At 44.9% G+C, this 19,720-nt stretch overlaps 1 protein-coding gene across 2 annotated transcripts in view; it reads left to right on the forward strand.

The window, feature by feature from the left end:
- The first annotated feature begins 2,268 nt into the window (after positions 1 to 2,268).
- The window catches only part of TPPP (tubulin polymerization promoting protein), a 106,177-nt gene continuing 88,725 nt past the window's right edge, over positions 2,269 to 19,720 (forward strand). The window contains exons 1-3 of one of the 2 annotated variants that reach the window (XM_019539693.1): positions 2,269 to 2,350; positions 15,196 to 15,288; positions 17,527 to 17,841. In XM_019539693.1, coding sequence (XP_019395238.1) covers positions 15,269 to 15,288; positions 17,527 to 17,841 — 335 coding nt within the window. In that variant the 5' untranslated portion in view covers positions 2,269 to 2,350; positions 15,196 to 15,268. The remainder of the gene's footprint in view (positions 2,351 to 15,195; positions 15,289 to 17,526; positions 17,842 to 19,720) is intronic. The other variant, XM_019539700.1, reaches the window with a different exon arrangement.

The raw sequence follows: 19,720 nt of genomic DNA on the forward strand, positions 1-19,720 counted from the left end.
ACAAATAAAGAAATGGTTTGGCAACTATCTAGTTGGTCTAATAAAAGATATTGCCTCTACCACAGGCAAGTTTCCCTCTAAAGGGCACGTGTGCACGGCCGTGCACAACTAAAAGTCTGGCTGTGCACCAACTTTTCAAAGCTGTGCACCGGGGGAGGAGCTGAAGTTACTCTGAGGTGAGGCAGGGGCCTGCCGTGGGCTCCGCTGGCTTGGGGAAACTACTCCGTTCCCCCGCATTGCCTTGGGGGAGTGAGGCACGTGGCATCAGGGCCAAGGAGTGGAGCACTTCCCTGGAATTGGTGGAGCCTCACTCGGGGCCGGCAGCAGCTCCTCCCCAAGGTGAGGCAAGACAAGGATGGAGGCTGGCTCTGGGGAGCTGCTCCATGGGCTCTCCTGGCTCCAGCAAAGTGCTCCATTCCCCAGCCCTCACACCATGTGCCTCCTCGCTCTCCGAGGCGATGCAGAGGAGCAGAGCAGTTTCCCACAGCCAGCAGTGCCTGCACCAGGCCCCAGGCTCCAGCCCCCACTGCCTGCCCCGGTGAGGAGAAGCTTACCTTTAGTAAGTGAACCATGCCTCACCGAAAGGGGGAGGCGAGACCAAAGCGGCACGCTCATGGACCCCTCGTCCTTAGAGGGAACATTGACCACAAGAGTTCTGACTGCTTAGGCTTCATGAACAAATCTGATGAAGTAAAGGTGGATGCCACTTATGCCAGGGCTAAGTCTACCCTAAGTATGCCTTTCTGAAGTTGATGGTAGAAGCTGGGAGCTCAGATCTCTGCTAAATTATAGAAATATAACAGGACACTTAGTTTTTAAATTGTACTTAAACTTAGTTGGGAATAGGCTAGGATCAGCTCCATAGTCTAATCCAATTACAGAATGTGCAGTTTGAAACCCAGTTAGTTAGGAGACCAGACTGGTGCTAGCAGGATCTTGATCTGGCTGAGGTCCAAGGAACTGCAAATTGGCTTTGCTATGGTCTGCATTGCTTTCCCTTGTTATACCTCCTCCTCCCTTCCCAAAGCAGGTGCATGGCATTTTAAGAACTCAAGCATTCCTTTTAGTAGAGCTGAAGATGCAGCTCTTACAAACTGTCTGGGGAGAAAACAGAGAGCAGAATGCGGAGTGAATGGTTCAGCTTCTTGCCCAGCTCTAGCAACCAGTGCCCAGACACCCAGTGATTAAAGCAGATTGAATCCAAGCAGGTGGGGAAGTTTTTCATGGCAGTAGCAGAGGGGGGAGTGCTAGAGGAGTTGGTTTTCACCTTGAAGGACAGCATTGGCGGCACACAGGAGATGCATGCAGGTGCACATGCAGCCCCTGTGTGTGGTAGTGCACCCTCTGCAAAAACGCACTACCGACACTGCTGGAGGTGCCTGTGGGCTGTTGCTGCCCCCCACCCACCACCCCCCTTGCCACCAACACTGCTGGTGGTGTCCGTGGGCAGTCTGTGATTGCCACTGGCTACTGCCAACAATGCCGGTGGTGTCTGTGGGTGGTTGCCAACCCCACCCTGCTGACAGTGCCGTGGCCACCTGCAGGAGCTCCTGGCTTGCTGCCATGTACCCGCCAACAGCACTGCTGCCACCTGTGGGAGCTCGCCGTGCCCCCCACCCCCGGCCTCTGGGGACATGTGGTATTCCCGCAGGACATCTGAGGCTGTCCCCTCCGATTTATAGCAGGCGAGAGAGAGCATTCAACCCCCTCCTCTGCCTTGTACTTCAACAGAGGCTAAGCAGTGCCTTTGTGGAAGGGGGTTAGGCTGCAGCCCTGGGGAAGCTGTGAGCCAGCCCCCCTGCTACAGAAGGGCGCTGTGCCCAACCGGGCCCACAGCACTGAAGCAGTGACTCCAGGGCTCCATCCCTTCCCTGGTCCCAGGGTCTGACCAGGCGGGGCTGGAGCCAAGCTGCAGGCCTTGTTTACACTCGTCCCTCTCCCGCCCGCGTCACTCTGCCCTCGTACACCGTGCCTGTCCCCACAGCTCTGGGCTGGGCTCTGCCGTGGGCCTTGCGCCCCCCTGCCCCAGGCCTGGCCCTAAGCCCCTCACGGGCGGACCCGCCTCGCCGCCCGGCCCCGACCCCGCGGCAGGTGCCCACTGTGACGTCACGGCCCCCGGCAGCGGGCGACCGCGGGGTAGGGGCCCGACTGCAACCTGCCATGTAAGGCAGCGGCGCTCCCCGCGCTGGCGCTCAGCTGGGAGCCGGGGCGGGGCGCGGGGCGGCGGCGCCTGGCTGTCCAATGCCCGCGGCGCAGGGGCGGGCCCCCGGCGGAGCCGCAGCCGCGCCAGCTTCGTGTGGGACCACTCGCGCGGGGTCGGGGCCGCGGCGGCTGCAGGGCGCGAGCCGGGGTAGGTGCGCGCGCCGGGCTCCCTCACCATCTGCCCCCAGGAGAGCGGAGCCGCGGCGGCCTCGCTTTTAGTCGCAGCGGCCCTCAGCCCAGCCCCGGCCGCGCATCTCGCCGGCTGCCGGGCACGGGGTCATGCAGGCGGCGCGCTCAGCGGCGGGGGGAGCAGCAAAAGACGTTGGCAATACCTGAAGCCCCTGGTGCGGGTGCAGGATGTTTGCCGGCTGTAGGGCCACTTGTGGTGCTGGACTGACTCACGGATTTGGACTTGATTTGGCTTGGAAAATTTCTTTAAAAAAAAAAATGCAAGGAGAGGAGCAAAATGCTTGTGGGGGGGGGCACCCTTAGTTACTTGGTTGATTTCTTTTCCACTTCCCAGTAGTTTAGAAAATGTCAGGAATTGGAATTGCTTCCGCAGGCCCGGGGGGTAGGCATTGTCATCCTCATTTCAGGGTGCCAGTGTGCTGTGATGGGCGCCCGCTGCTGTGGGATGGGGCTTCCTGGCTTTTCCAGGCCCACCTTTAATTGTCACAGGAGACCCTTTCGCATGCAAGCCCCAAAATATGAGTGTGTGTGCACGCAGGACTTTTTTTCGCAAATTTCTGGATGCGTGCCACTTACGCAGTCTGAAGAGAAACCAGAGTTGTTAGGTTTTTGTGTTCTGCATGTTTTGGTGCTTCTGTGAGCATTGAAGATAGTTTGAATTCTTTTCCCTTCGTGCCACGATTATTATTATTATTAGTAGTAGTAGTAAAATGGGGCAAGCTTTGGGAAAACCATAAATGGCTTGTTTTAGGGCTAGTAGATATCAAGGGGACTGCTACCAAATGCTTCTACTTGTTTATTTTTAACATTTCCATACGATCAGTTTGGTAGGCTCTTGCCGGTGGCCCACATACCTTTTGCAACAGTGTTAGGGCTTTTTTTCCTTTCAAATCCTATTCTTGTTTTTATACCTGTTTGCAGATACCAACCGTATGACTGAAGCTAGAAAACTATTTGCTTAAGTACCGTAGTAAAAGCGCATGCTCTTTCATAATCGTGTAGTGTCAGCTGCAGATCAGTTTAGAGGCAAACTAAATGGTAGAAAAGCCCCTTCAATTGTTACGTTTTAGACTTTTTTTCCATTTACAATAGTCTACATAAATGGAAATGCATGTATGGTAGTTATATGCCAGATTGTAATGTTTGCTTTAAGCTATATATTGGCTATAGTGAAGAATAATGTCCTCCAGACTTATGAAGTTCTAACTATGCTGCATGTAGATAGATTTTTCCTGGATATGGTTTTATAAGAACCCCCAGCCCTGTCCTGAAAGAGCTGTTCTCTTAAGAGGAAGAGGCAGTTAAGGTTATTGGATTGTTGTGTGTGCGCTCTGTGCTGAGATTGATTGTACTTGATTGCGTATCTAGGTATATGCTAGACTAGAGGGACAATCTTTTAGCATTTCAATTGGGTTTCTGGTTCACAGGAAAAGCTAGTACGGCTACTAGTTAAAATAATAATAAGCCAAGAAAGTTCAAGCATTTCTCTTGATTTACATACAGACATATGACAAGTCTGCTTTTTTTGCTTTGTGAAGATATAACAGAATTTGAAATCAGTTATGGTGTTTTTTGTGATGGTCCCTGTATCAAGAGCATTATTTTCTTTAGCATAATCACTAGCTGATTCTGCCTCTGTATTACTCATGCTTACTTAAGTCCATAGATTTTAATGAAATATTTAAAATCCTTCTTCTCTCTGAAAAGCCCTTCGTATGCAGCAGATACCAGTGAAATTAAATACGCAAATCTATTTTTTGCCCCAACATCTATCTACCCCTTTCATGTGATGACTTGAGAGTCACAGTTTGGTGGGTTAGGGACAGATTGTGGACAGACATATTTTGGTGGGTTGTGAACAGATAGTTCTTAGACATCTAAAGTTTTAAAAGCAAACATTAAAACCTATGAAAGGGGAAATGATAGTATTAGTTGTATGTGAAATCTAGCAGTAGCTTAGTGTCCACTTCTCCTATTTCTTGTAAAAATTGCATGTAGTCAGGTATGGCTTCTCAACAATAAAATTACTCTTTGGACTTCAGTTTCACAAAAGGCTGTAATAGAGGGTGTGTTTGCATATGCAGACTGTGGGAGAAATCTGATAAAAAAAATAGAGATTACTGTATTACATAAAGCACATGAGATCTTTTTAGGTGCTTTTGCCAGCTAGTAGAAAATATTTATTATCTTTTGCATTATAGAGCATAATCGTCTTCATTAGGACTTCATTATATCCAAGTACTATACAAAAATGGCACCTGCCCCAAATAGCTTTCAATATAGGTACAAGACAAGAGATCTCAAATGGGTACAAGCTGACAGAGGAGTACAGAAGCTTTCATGATCAGAATGTATTTTTAGGCTAAAATCCAAGTGTCTGTACTGCCTTGTGCTCCACCTGTGATATGTGTTTGAGGTTTTATTTGGCTTGTTTTTAGTTGTCTTTTCCTTTTGTCCTAGGATTGCAGTCTGCTTCCTTTTGGGGTTGGGTATGTGATTAGGTATGGAGGGAAGTGTGGAAACTTGACACCAGACTTCCAGTTCCCTGAGAGGGATGCTGATATCCCACAATGCAGTTAGAACTATGTGAATAATTCCAGTTTAGGTTGATTCAAAGTAAAATGCATTATCTTTTGACTTTTTTTTTTCAATCCAGGCCAGCTTTGAAATGAAAACACTATTTCCAAATGAAAAAGTTTTGAGGGTTTTTTTTGCTTTGAAAATACCAAAACAAAATGCTTTGAATATTTCAAAAAGCTCTCCCCAGTTGTTTCTGCCCCCTCTGCAAACTAAACTTTTGATTTAAAAAAATTGCCCAGCTTTACATGTGCTGCAAAAAATTGCTGCAATGCAATATTTCTAGTTGTTTTTGGAGACCTTGCTGACAAAGACTCCTGTATTGGGAGGATCCCTATGACCTTTGGTTTTGACTTGCAAATAAAGGACTCTCTTTATCTTAAAAAAGTTTAAATGAGAACCTGGGGGGAGAGAGTATGCATGAGTGAGTGAGCCTGCAAGATGCACTCTGACTTTTCTATCAAAAGAAAAGCAAAGCAGCAGAATGCTGTAGTCAGCCAGTAAGAGGGAACAGCCAGCTTAGCTAGTTTTGCTGTGCAGGGAGACGCATGTATTTGAATGGCTGACCTCAGAGGGACTTATAGGTGTTACATAACATACTAATAAAGATGCGGGAGAAGAGCTTTTATCTCTGGTTTCATGTCTTGGCCCAATACGATGGGACTCTGTGTTGCTAGAGGTAGTTTTTCGCAGGTAAAACTGAAGAGGCCTTTCATTCATAGAGTTTAAGGCGAAAAAGGGCTAAATCAGGATAGTCCAGCTGGTGGTCGGCAGGCCATATGTTGTTCACAGGGTTTAATTTGGGAACACCTGGGCTTCCATCTAGCAGTTGCTCCCCCATAATTCTGGCTTCTTCTGCAGCAGCCAAGATCTCCAGATTTTCCTGCCTTTACTGTCTTTTGCTTCCTGCTCTTGTCCTTGGTGCTGGGTAGCTCAGCCTGTGATGCTGGAAGGGCCTGTGGTGCAGTACAGGAAGGGAACCCATAGACTGGGAGGTTTTAGGGGGTGGGGACTGTCTATATGTGCGGCACAGTGGTGGAATGGGGGAAGGGGGAATAGCCTGTGGCATGCAACCCTTGCCTCATTGTGGCTCCCAGCTGCTTAGAAGTTGGAAAGCCCTAGGTCAAATCAGGAGCTGGCAATGTATGCTGCTTGCAGACTTAACCCCCCCTCCCCCAGTGGTGCTTTACTTTAAACTCCATGTGCCCCATGTCAAGCCCAGCACATGTCCAGAATAGGCAGCATCTTATTTGGACTCGACTTGCCCGATGTCTATATAGATTGGGCTCTTCAGTGGGGCTTTTTTGGCACTTTTATCTAATAGTGGATTGAATCGGCTATTAAAGCACCAAAAAGCACCACTGAAGTGCGTGATCTTCTATATGGACATTACAGAGCCAGGTCTAAGTAATGTACTGCTTCTGGTAAAGCTTTTTTTTTTTTTTTTTTTTTTTTTTTTTAAGTGTGTTCAAGCAGCCATACAGCCCATGAGTTAGATCTAGCCTGCAGAGCCACTGGATTTTTCCTGCAGAGCCTGAGGGCTTTGCTTATGCCTGTGCCTGCACCAAGGCTAACTTGCACAGAGCTGAGCAACTTCCAGCTGAGCCCTTGTTGTCGCTGTTTCTTCTCCCCCCAGGTCTGGCTGTGGCATGGGTGCAGTTTCTGGCTAGTGGGGAGCTGCACCAGGGCTGGGCAGCTGGAAGCTGCATCCATGCTGCTTCTGCTTCTTCCTCCTCCCTTTCCTTGCACCCTTGCCTCTTGGCTGCAGTGCAGAAGATGCAACAACATGGTTGTGGTTGTAATTTCCTGCTGCCTGGCCTTGGCAGAGCTCTCCACTGGCTGGAAGCTGCATCTGTGCCCCAGCTGGGGAGTGAGGAGCTGGGAGAAGCAGTAGTGGCCCAGGTGCGGTTTCTTGCAGTCTAGCCCTGGTGCAGGTGCAGGGAAAGCCCCTGCTACTGACATGCTATAAAAACCACCTGTCCTGCAGGGAACAGGAGCCAGATTGTTTCAGCCCACAGCTTGAAATGGTTGCCACCTACTGGGCTATATGATGATCTAGTCTTAGGTTCTCAAGGGCATTTGGCTTCCTGAGCTGGATCTGGATTTCAGGGCTCCTTGCAGATTGGATCCAGACCTGAATCCACCTCTGTCAACAGGGTGAGTGAGTGTTGGTTGTGCTAAGCCCCAGAAGTACCTGGAGCTGCTGTGTTGGGTCAGGAAGCTGCAGGACTTAACACTGCCACCCCTCACCTTGCTGCTGACAAAATGAGTTTATGATATGGCTCTGTACCTGGGAATTTGTCAGTGGGCTCAGAGACTGTTGTGCCAGCTCAGGGAGCTGCGAGGATTAATGTGGTCCTACTTGCCCTACTGCCTAAGTCTCAGCAGCTCCAGGAGCCCTGTGGACTGAATGACACAGATCTGTGGGCTGGAATCAGCCTGCAGGTCATCTGTTTGATGCTTCTGATCTAGTCTGACCTGGTTTGTATTGCAGACTACTGGATTTCACCCATTTACCCAGCGTGAAGCCCAGTACCTTGCATTTGACTACAGCACAATTTCCAGAAATGTTGGACTAAGCATATTTCCTCTGTGATTAAAGCACCCTGCTTTGAAAGTACTATATCAAGAAATGGAGTTTCTACTTCCCTTCATAGTTGATTGTAATTGTTCGTAGTCCCTTCATAGTTAATTGTTCATAGTCCCTTCATAGTTAATTGTTTTCTCCATTACAATAATTGTGCCCTATTCCTAAATTGGTTCCTTTTCATGCTTCTGTCCACTAGAGGAAATAAGTCCTTTAATACCTGGTATTATTTCTCTCTGTGAAAGTGCTTTAAACATGGCAGTGAAGCCACTTAAGTTGCTTTCTGTTAAGCTAGACAGTTCTTCAAATTTTTCACTGTTGAGCAGTTTCTTCCGTAATTCTGAAAGTAGTATTTTGACACATGAGGAAAATATACTAGGAAATGAAGGATTTGGGCTGTGTTAGCAGTACAGCAGATCTACAAGGGTCAGTGGAGTGCAGCCCACTAACCCTAAGGTTTAATATGGCTTGGGACCTTTTATATAGAACCAGTGGTGACTCACTTAAAAAAAAAAAAAAAAAAAGTATTGTGAAGGAGAGCTATGAGGTTAAATAAGCAAAGACTCCTTGAAACTATTGCTATATGTGTACCTGTTTAGTTCAGTCCTCTCATTGTTGTGCTTTGAGAGAACATCTGGACTGAACAGTTAGGCATCTTTTGTGTTTCATGTTATAATAAAAGTGAATTTGAAGCCCCTTGCAAATTACAGAATATTTTGATATTCTGGGAAGCCTGAGCTGGCCTTCTTCCTGGGTGTGGACACTCTAAATATTTTGCATGTAACATGTATGGCACAGTGGATGGCAGCCCAGCAGATCTGGGAACAAACTTGTTGAGGGGGATTCATCTATGGATGTAGAATGAACATAGTGGAAAATAGTACATCATACATTCCACTGGCAGGCAGATGCCTTAGAGCAGCGCATTGCTCGTAGTTGGAGTTAAAGTTCTGATGCAGTGCAGTTGTGATGGTTGCAGTGTGTCTATTACTGTACGCTCTGGAGAGGTGGAGTGTGTGTGTGTTGGATTAAGTTATGTTTACAAAGAACATCTTAGCTGTCTGTATTTATTATTTTAATAATTAATGTGGTTGGGTGTTCCTTTTTAAACAACCTGAAGAATTTTCTTTGGGGTGATATAATTTACTGATAACTGAATTTACTTGTGTACATCAGTAGTCTTGTAACATAAATTACACTGCTAGTTAGCTTTGGTTTTGGTAATAAAAATAATAACCATTTGTTGTCAGAGACAAGATTCACTGTTATCTTTCAATGCAGTTCTTTTGACTGGCACAAGAATCTGACATTCTAGTTTTTTGTGAAGTAGGAAAAGCATTGAGAAAGGTGTCATTCAGTTTTCTGACAGCAGTGGATGTGAGTTGGTGGAAGCTTAAGTAAGTTCTGTATCTTACCCTACCATGCCCTGTCCATAGTACTGGATACAAATAGATTTTCAAAGAACTCCGTAGGTTTTGGCCATGCATTTTTTTCTTAAGGGCTATGAATCTGAATCCTGTGCACCACTTTGAAACATGCTTCAGGCTAAAGTTGAGTTTACAGTGAACAACATGCTGCCTACATCCCAAACCTACTGTGTTGCTGAGTGACTTCACGTTATCTTGCAGACTTGAGTCCTGATTTACAGCAATTCAGCCCAGGGCAAAGTCTTAGAAAAAAAGGACTGCATTAACTCTGATTCTTACAGAGCTCTACAAGAGGAAATGCCAGGGAAGCTTGCACTGCAATTGCTTAAAGCGACTGCCACTGAATAAGGAGAAGATTTCACTTCTCCAGCTGCTCGGCTCTTTTCTAAGTTTGAATGTTTACCCAAAGATATGGGGGGGAAAATTCCATCTGTTGAACTTTGTCACTGTTGCTTTAATTTGGCATAAATAATTACATACAGAAAACAGATGAGATTTCCCTATAAATACAATTATGTAATATTTTAAAAACAACAAGAAGACAGCAAATATTAAAGCAAAACAGAAACAATGATACACTTGAGGAAGAAAACAAATGTTTGCTGCTATTTGCAAATCAAGATCTCTCATGTGAAACTGGCATCTAGTATGTTCTTCTAAAACAAGGGTAGAAGGCCACTTAATGACTTTTAGGGACCCATCGAGGACCACAGCTGTCTGCCTCTCCTTCCAGAATTGTAATTTGTCACCATGGGTAGGTGTTGTATTCAGCTGTAGATGAGCTGGCATTTTCTGAGGGGTACCTCCAACCTAAAAAGATTGAGAACCCCTGCCATATGTACAGTAGTTTTGCCACAGTTCCCTTCATTGAGTGTAGAGGCCTTGCCAGGGAAGCCTTTGTTCTTTGCTGTCCTGTGGAGCAGTGCCCTACAGTGGTTGGTTTTGTCCGTGCCAAGTCTGGCTTGGGGCTGGGGTGCCACAGGACATGCAGTAGGTAGAAGTAGTTTTTGGAAGTCCTTCTCTCTGGGAGTGCAAGGTCAGCTGTAGTTATCCTTCATCTTGTGTTCTGTAGATCCTTTTCCCTTTTAATCTTTTCCCAGGGAACATTTTAAAAATGCCTTTCTTCCCTTTAAATAACCTGCACTGAGGACTGCTTATGTGGTTTGCAAGATTCTGATCCGGTCTCTGCCAATTGCCAGTTGGTGAATAGTTTAAAGAGAGAAGTTACTGAAAAGTTAGCAGGGCAATTAGTCAAACCTGGTTTAAGGTATACATCTCTCTGGTAATTAGATTATCTGAAATTTGAGGTTATAATAAACGTACTCTAGAGCTAGTAGTGTGCTGGCCTGTTCTAATCCTTTGTCTCTACTGCCCTATTTGAGTGCATTCTATGAAGAAACACTGGCTTCTTCTGAATGAGTTCATGATGAAACAAGGCTCCTATTGTAAACTTGATATGACACTCAGTGCCTCCAGTTGAAAGCAACCTACCTAATAGTTCAGGGTTATGATCTGATGCTGGGATGGAAATTTTTTTTCCTGGGAAGCTGGAAGCAAATTGGACAAGGGATTTGGAAATGAAATGGGGATTTCTGAAAAGTTAGGTGATCTCATCTCTGAGAGATTTCTCTAATGCTTTTTGGGGATATCCAAGCTTAGAAATGGCTTGGCACTGAGGCATCAAAAATTGGGTTAAAATGCTCTTAGTGATGAGTAGGACTTCTTGGCTGGTTTTATTTGGTGTTTGGTGGGGGGGAGGGAATAAACAGTGCTTAAACTAAGACCATCAGCATTCTGTTCACTTAATATAGGAGCTGGGGTAGATTTTCACCTCATAGCCTAATCAAAGTAGGTAGGTAGGGCAGAGGTGGGCAGGATATTTTGGAAGGCAAGGAAAGGAGAAGAGACCCTAGCTCCGTGGAGATAGTAGCAGTGGGCAAAGGGGCAGCCAGGTAGAAAGCTACAGGCTTCATGTTAACTTCTCATGAGCTGCACGTGGCTGGTGGGCTGCCAGTTGGACAGCCCTGCTTTAAAGTGTAGCAGTCTAAATACGAACAAGAGGTCAGAAAGTTTTCGGATGAACACTGTTCCTTCCCCTTCCCTGCACCCCCTTCCTCTCTGCAAATATGCAAGAGAAACCCAGCTTGCTTTCTTCTTTTCTCTCTCTTAAATTATATTTGTTATAGTTTCATAGTTAATAGGGTTGGAAGGGACCTGAGCAGATCATCAAGTCCAACCCCCTGCCTCGGCAGGAAAAAGTACTGGGGTCAAACAACCCCAGCAAGGTGTTCATCCAGCCTCCTCTTAAAGACTCCCAGGGTAGGAGCCAGCACTGCTTCTCTTGGAAGTTGGTTCCAGATCCTGGCCACCCTGATGGTGAAGTAGCGCCTCCTGATGTCTAGTCTGAATCTACCCTCTGCCAGCTTGTGACCAATATTAACCATTATGGTCAGCTCTGTGCAAAATGGTGGCAATATGGTGGCCTGAAGTTGCTGATGTTTAGGAGGAAGAGAGTGGGGGATGCTAACAGCCTTAAGGCTGGGTTTGAAGTTGACGTGTTTCTATATAACATCCTCCTTGAAACTGCAATGTGTGTTTTTTGGTGGTGGTGTGGGAAGGAGAGCAAAGTTACCCAAATGACCATAACCTTAATTACATACTTCAGGATGTGGGTGTGGTTGTGTGTGACTAAGTCTTTATGAAGGTTTTCTTAAGTTTTATAATATTTGGCTTTGAGAAAACTTCAGCAGTGAATATGTAATAGAATCCTAGAAAAGTTGGGGATGGAAGGGACCTCAGGAGGTCATCTCATCCAACGCTCTCCTCAAAGCAGGACCAGCCCAAGCCATATCATCCCAGCCATGGCTTTGTCTACCTGGGTCTTAACCTCCAAGGATGGAGAGTCTACCATCTCTCTAGGTAACCTATTACAGTGCTTGACTACCCTCATGAGAGAATTTTACCTAATATCTTGCCTGAACTTCCCTTGTTGCAACTTTAAAACCATTGCTTCTTGTTCTGTCATCTGCCACCACTGAGAACAGTCTAGTTCCATCCTCTTTGTAACCACCCTTCAGGTAGTTGAAGGCTGCTATTAAATCCTCTCTGTCTTCTCTTCTGTAGATTAAATAAGCCCAGTTTCCTCAGCCTGTCCTCAGCAGTCATGTGCCCTAGCTCCCTAATCATTTTTGTTGCTCTCCTCTAGACTCTCTCCAATTTGTCTACATCCTTTCTGTAGTGGGGGGGAAAGGGGCGGGGGGAGCAAAACTGGACACAGTACTCCAAATGTGGCCTCAACAGTGGTGAATTGAATGGAGTAATCACTTCCCTCTATCTGCTGGCTACACTTCTACCAGTGCAGCCCAGTATGCCATTAGCCTTCTTCTCAACAGGGGCACACTGTTGGCTCATATTCAGGTTATTGTCCATTGTAACCTTTTCTGCAGAGTTACTGCTTAGCCAGTCCCTGTACTGGTGCATGGGATTCATCCCTAAGTGCAGGATTTTGTACTACTCATTATTGAACTTCATGAGATTTCTTTTTGTGCAATCCTCATTTTTTCTAGGTCTCTCTGAATCCTATCTCTATCCTCCAGCAAAGCTACTACTCCTCCCCAGCTTGGAGTTACCTGCAAGCGTACTGAGGGTGCACTTCATCCCATCTCTCTCAGGTCATTGATGAAGATACTGAATAAAGCCAGTCCCAGGACTGACCCCTGGGTCACTCTACTTGATACTACTGCCAGCTAGACATTGAGCCACTGATTACTACTCTTTGAGCACAACAGTCCAGCCAGTTTTCTATCCACATTGCAGTCCATTCATCTGACCTGTATGTCTTTAGCTTGCTTGTGAGAATGTTGTGGGTGGCGTATCAAAAGCTTTGCTCAAGTCCAGGTATTTTATGGTCACTGTTGTCTCTTCGTCTACAGAACCAGTGATCTCATCACAGAAGGCAGTCGGGTTGGTCAGACATGACTTGCCCTTGGTGAATTCATGCTGACTGTGCCTAATCTCCTTTTCCTCAAGTCCTTAGAAATGGATTCCATAGGGATCTGCTCCATGATTTTTCCAGGGACTGAGGTGAGGCTGACTGGCCTGTAGTTCCTTAGATCCTCGTTCTTCTCTTTCTTAAAGAATGGCACTATATCTGTCCTTTTTCAATCATTTGGGATTTCTCCCAATCACCATGAATTTTCAAAGAATGGCTAGCAGCTCTGCAATCACAGTAGGTGTATCATATCTAGCCTCATTGACTTGTACACGTCCAACTTTTCTAAATAGTCCCTAACCTGTTCTTTTGTCTTTGTTGGCTGCTCACCTACCTCCTCCCCAAACTGTGCTTGCTAATTAGTTGATTTTTCTCTTTGAAAATCACTGTACATTTTCTTTTTGAAATGACTGCTGTTTTCTCAGCCTTAACAGAAGCTAACATTTTTACTCCCTATTTCAGCTCACGTTTTTCTCATGCTAGCTAGGTCAAATACTTGTCTTTTAAGGGATTTCTGAATATTTGCCCTCAAAAGTTCACAGAAGCTTTGAGTGCATTCTTTGTACTATCTGAAAGCTTATAGTTGATGATGAATCAGCATTTTCATGAACACAAGCTGTGAGGTAGCCTTTTTGCTAAGCTTCATAATTTCAGAAAAGATTTGCAAAGATAAATCGTAGCTAACATGGCTATTCAGACAAAGAGGGAATTTCCACACTAATCTGTGACAACTGTGGGAAAAGCCCAACTCTAACAGTTAGGCCTTTCATCTTGTGTTTTAGGTGGTCAGAAATTCTTTGCACTTACGTTGACAAAATCAAAACTGAAATGAAAAGCAAGCTATCTGACTGGAGTATTCTCTGTGGCTTTTCTAGGATTGCTGGAAGTCATGTACTTGGAAGGCATTTTATTGATGGGGGTGAGAGAAGAGAGAGAGTATTCATCTCGATACTGAGTGATTTTAAGTCTGTATATGTTCCTCTTAGCATTCTTCAGAGACTGAGGTAATAAGTAAGCTATATTATCATCTCTGATTTATTCACAGGCTATTAAAAAACATGACTTCCTTGGACTAACGCACTGAATAATTTCTCTGACTAGATGTGGAGACCACGTGCAGAAGTAGCATATGATGGAGCATAGGTTAGACTCATAGGCCCTCTTAACGCTTGCTGTTGAGTACATATAATGGGATTTCAATTGGTGCAACTGACAACTGGAAGAGAGGGCAAGATAACAGGATATAGCTGACTTGACCATGGGCAGATATCCCTCATGGCCAAAACAATGACCTTTTATCTTTTTACTGAAAACTAGCAGAGTTACTTTGTCTTGACTGGGAGTTTTGCCATTGCTGCTGTGCTGTGCAGAAGCAGTCAGTTAAAACCTCTTATTTGGTGCAAAATAAAGCTGCTAACTGATACTGGCTGCAGGTATTCTACCACAGCAGGTCTAGGGCCCTTCTGTCTTCTTGTCTGCTTCTGGGGTCAGGTTGATGTTGAGCCACAGTGTCAGATATGGCATAGATTCAAAGCTTTTAGAGATGCTTTCTGTTTCTGTCTGGAGCCATTGGGGGTTAGAAGCAGTTGGGGCCCACAAGCTTCTTTTTTAGATTCAGATGTCTGCAGATGTGGAGCAGTGTATTCTTTGACTTCATGCTTTGTATGGCTTTGACCAAGGGTTTGAGGATCTTTGTGGCTTGGTTTTAAAACCCTTCCTTTGGGGGCAGAGAGAGAAGGGGGCGGGGATGTTTTAGATAAAATATAGCTTAATTCTGTTTAGACCAAGTCTGGACGGTACATTTGGTACAAATGCTCGCAACTAGCACAAATGATGGCATAGACCAGTGGTGTTGTAGGCTGCAGATCTTCCTAAAAATCTCACTGTAGAAAAAGGGTCATTCTTGACAGGTGACTTTGTGTGGGTAAAAGATGGTGTATGTCTTCAGCTTTCCATGAGACTTCTATATTAAATCTTCTATCCTGTTTTCTGCCATTTTTATCTGCTTCATGTTTGCCTAGATAACATAAGAAGAATTCTTTATAGTGTAACATATCTTGTTCTCTGAGCCCTTTTTAAAATCTATATATTTAAAAATCTTTAATATATACAAGACTGCTTCATAGTCCATGCTGTTTACTTACAGATATATTGCATGGTGGAAATTTATCAAGTAGCGGCAATGCAAAGCTCCTTTGTATTAGTCTTTGTCTCTAACATAGGGCTGCAAAACTCCTGCTCTGAGAAGTTCATTGTAGACTGCTGTCTCGTCACTCGCAGACTCGTACAGAGAGGATGCCCTCTGTTGAAAATAGGTAAAAACATTTATGGTACCTGTCTTTGATTTTGTTTGTGTTGTCAAAGTAATTTTAGGGGAAACCTGTGTGTGTGTGGGTTGGAGGTGGGGGGTGTCTTTGGTGTTATGTTGAACTAACTTAGCTGCTTTCTTTGAGAGTATAAATTTCAAAGAGAGTTAGTTCCCTGGCCATGTGACACAATGTAGTGACTGAAAGACTTTTGGCCAGACAGTTAAAAACCAGCCAAAGAATCCAAGTGACTATAATTACACTGCTGCAGCTAGAGCAAACAAGAAATACTAAAAAGTAGGAAATCTGTGGTTACTGTTACCCAACACTGAACTTTATCATTCTGTTTTCACTGCTTCCTGAAAATGAGTAGAAGTCAGTCATGGAGAGCATTTATACATGTGCTCGGAGGGCGGGCTATAATTAAAGTGCCTAGAGAGCTGCTCTAACCAAATGCCTGAAGTGTTGTGTGTATCAGTGTCCCCACGCTGAAAAATGGCAGTGGGGAGTGCTTTAGTAAAACTTGTTTGAATGAGCTTCAGTTAAAACACCCCGCCACCGTTTTTCAGTATGGGGATGCTGAAACACATGACATTGGATTCTGATGGAGCTCAGTAATTGCCATGCTCCAGCAGACTTGATTAATCAATCTAATGCGCTATAATTATAGTGCATCGGAGCAGCTTCAATGCACATGTAGTGGTGCCCAGAGAGCTTTGTGACATTTCAGGTATGAATGATTTCCAGTGGTACACTTTCCAGTTGTGTGTTATTACAGCTGGTAGCCATACTTTATACATTGTGAGTATCAGGACAGGGTATAAGCATGTCCTTGGGATCCAGGCTTGAATTTGGAAAAGCCATAAGCTTATTAGCACATGTTACACAGTGAGTAGTAGATGCTCAACTGTTACTATCGGGTACTATGGGGTACAAGACTTGGACTGAGCAGGAAAAGAACATAGTTTGGGGTGTAAGGGTACATATTGGTTCCTTAGCTTTACATCAGACAATTGGCAATTAGCCTGTGGGAAAACTAGGGGCAGATAGAAGCTAAGAGTTCTTTTCGTCACATTTGTTGCTGTTATATGTGTGCGCTGGAGGCAACCAAGACGGGCCTTCCATGTAATAAAACTCTCATTGGCTATATATTGCATTGTGTACGTAGTCTCTGTGGCTAGCCAATGTGATATAAGTGCAACTAAATTAGAGTTAAAAGAGAAGATCTTTTTACCATTTCAGAAGGGCAGACAGGATAAATAGAAAGTGTCGTTCAGTCCATATATAGAGAGGGGTGAGTTGGATTGGAGTGGTATGTCTTTCTCTGCATTATCACTGATGAGTGTCTCAGGTAGATTAGTCTTTCAGGTCTGTGAAGTTGTACCTCTTTTCTTGGTGCCCTGTGTTTAGTGACTGAAAACACATATCGAGTGAAGTAGCATAAGGCTTACTTTCTCCACAGTACTTTGCAATGGACATGCCCTTCAGGAGAAGTCTATGGGGAATAGAGAGGCTAGATGAAACCAAATCTGAATGCTGTCTTCTGGAACAAGGGCATGCTTTTTATCACTGCTGCTTCCTGCAGGCCTTCACTTCAAAATGCTTGGGCAGATCAGTTCTCAGATTTCCAGCTACTGGTTTTGCTAACAGAAGGGCAATGTCCAAGAAGTTTGAGGATTCTATATTTGTTAGCCCTTGTGACCACTAATATACCCCAGAAATGGATTCATTTCCATTACAGAAATGTATTTTATTACAATAGTCCTGGAGATAAAGCTTCTAAGTTTCTAAAACAGTGAGGTTACACCAATGACTGAGACCACAATCGTGTCCAGTGTAGCTTTCTGTAGAAAACGAGGGTTGGTGAGTACCGTTGCATCAGCTGCTATAATGATGGAAGAGGTAAGTTTTCTTGACTTTTTTAGAATTCTCATTTTTGTCCTCTGGCTCTATATACTGGAGGATTTTTCTAGACGTGAATGGTTTTGCAACTTTTTTATGAAACCAGGCCATACAATATTTTTGTGGATATATTTGTGCCTTTGGACTGTTAGGGAAAATCCAAATAGGAGGTGTACAATGTTACTGCTAATTGCATACCTAAGTGGCCTCCAGAGACTTTGACATGAACAGGGGAATGTATAGTTCTCAAGGGCATCCTAATAAAGGGAAAGCCATGCAAATTAATTAGCAAGAAATTTACTAATTGTTTGTTGCTTTTTTCCCCCCAACCCTTCCTCTTTGCAGCACAATGGCTGACAGCAAAACAAAGTCTGCTAAATCTGCAAATAAGACTCCTCCAAAGTCTCCAGCAGATCCAGTAAAGGAGAAGGCAGCTAAACGGTTGTCCTGTGAGTCCAACAGTTCCCATGAGGGGGCCGTGGCAGGAGAGCTCAGTGCCCTTGAAGAGGCTTTTAGAAAATTTGCCATCCATGGAGATACCAGAGCCACAGGAAAAGAAATGCATGGGAAGAACTGGTCCAAGTTGTGTAAGGACTGTCATGTGATAGATGGGAAGAATGTGACGATCACAGATGTTGACATTGTCTTCAGTAAAATCAAGTATGTTCTTTTTCCCTCTGCTTCGTTCCTTGTCCCTAATGACCTTTTTTTTTTCCTCTCCAAAAAGCTTTTACTGATATAACTAGCATCTGCAAGCAATAACAGGTATTATATACGTGTTCTTCTGATACACTGACTCTTTCCTAGTTGCTCTAAGATGCATTCTCTGTTGCTTTGAAAGCAAAGCATCTAACTTCTGAGAAGCTGACTTTTAACTAGCCAGTTAGTCTGTTTGTTGCATTTGTTAAGCTATGGAGGTGGTGTTGTGTGGGCAGAGAAGAGAAGAGGCACATTTATTGGAACAGTCCACAAGCGTTCATTTTTTTTGTCTAGCCTGAATGTTACAAGTGTTTGTTCTGAAGAAGCCAAAGCATTGGAGCTGATGAGGTATATAAGCCATATACAGCATTTTACTCTTTCTTGGAAGACCAGGAAGCAGATTCACCAAATCAGACAGTTTAAAATAACAGCCATGTGCTCCAGTCACATACTGTTTCCCACTCTGAAAGTGGGTTTACTAAGCAGCAGAACTGCAACAGCGCAGAGTAAGATGGACCTTTCCAGCTTTCCAAAAGTCAGAAGACATAGCCTTTTCTGGCTAATGGGAGAGGTGCAGGAACAGATCCAGGAGTACAGTAGTGCAGTCGCATCCCCTTTCAGACCACGCTGTGAGAGCAGCAGCCAGGGACTTCTTTGAAATCCCCGAATCAAGAAGAATTCCTCCCTTCCCACTGCCTGCTCTCAGCACCCGCTCTTTCCCCTTCAATGCTTAGCAACTTGTTCCCCCCCCACCTCTACCCTCACCTCTGCTACTGTCCCTGCTCTTTTCAGCTTCCCCTGGGGCTGGGGGTGTTCCAGAGGCCATCCCTGCCTTGCTCCAGCCAGGTTGTTCAGGAACACCTTGGGACAGCAGTTGCGATAGCAGTGGGCAGGTCCCCCCTTCCTGCTCAGTCCCCCTGGGGGTTGGTTCCCTGCTAGCCCTGGAGCAGACTCATGGAGGGGAATCTACCTGGTGCAGCTGCTGCTGTTCCCAGCAGAGCACAGTTAGTGGAGCAAGAGTGGCTCTGGTGCTCCTCTACCCCTGGGTCAGCTTGGGACAGTAGCAGCGGTGGACAAGGAAGGGGGGGAATAAGTAATCTAGTTAGAACCTCTGCTCTTCATTCATTCAGTAACTGTTACCCAGCATCTAGTTATCACTGGGGACAAATTTTAAGTAGTGTCGCCTATTCTAGGTACGTCTCTTTGAACATTCAGTAACAGGGATGGGGGGCATAAAGGTTACTTGGGGGCTTCAGTTTGCACATTCTGTGCAGGTACAATTAAAGGAAGCTTGATACAAATGTTGGCTCTGTAGACTCTATCAAAGGATAAAGAAACAGGAGAAAAGGCTCTTGACCTTTTGCTGGCCATCTTGTGTGATGTGCAGTATTTGCATGATTTCGTTTAATCAATTCTTGAATGACTCTGTTGTTTATGGTTAAACAACCTTGTCCACTAGTTCTTTTCCTAGCATTTTTAATCATCTGAGGGGGGAAACAGGCTACGTTTGTGGCAAGAATGTTTCCTTTCAATTGTTTGCTGCTTGCTCCCTCTTTGCATCTAGGCAGTCAGCAATCCCACCTGTGCTCCGACTTCTTTGTTTTTGGATGAGTCTCTGTATCTCTCTGTCTGTCTCTCCTGTTGTTCCCTGACAGTGTTGGCTGGAGTTCCTGTTGCCATTACCAAGCACCATACTTCAAGTGGAATGTTATCAATTAACTATCCCGTTTTAAGGTTGGAAGTGTGAGGGCTTTAGGATTTTATGAATTTGATGGATGATGGCTCTGTTTATTTTGAAGTAGTTTTTGACCCATTTAAATCTGCTTTAGTGGGAAATAAC

Source organism: Crocodylus porosus, unplaced genomic scaffold (genome assembly GCF_001723895.1).
Source record: "Crocodylus porosus isolate Cpor-Errol unplaced genomic scaffold, CroPor_comp1, whole genome shotgun sequence".
NCBI classification, from domain to species: domain Eukaryota; kingdom Metazoa; phylum Chordata; order Crocodylia; family Crocodylidae; genus Crocodylus; species Crocodylus porosus.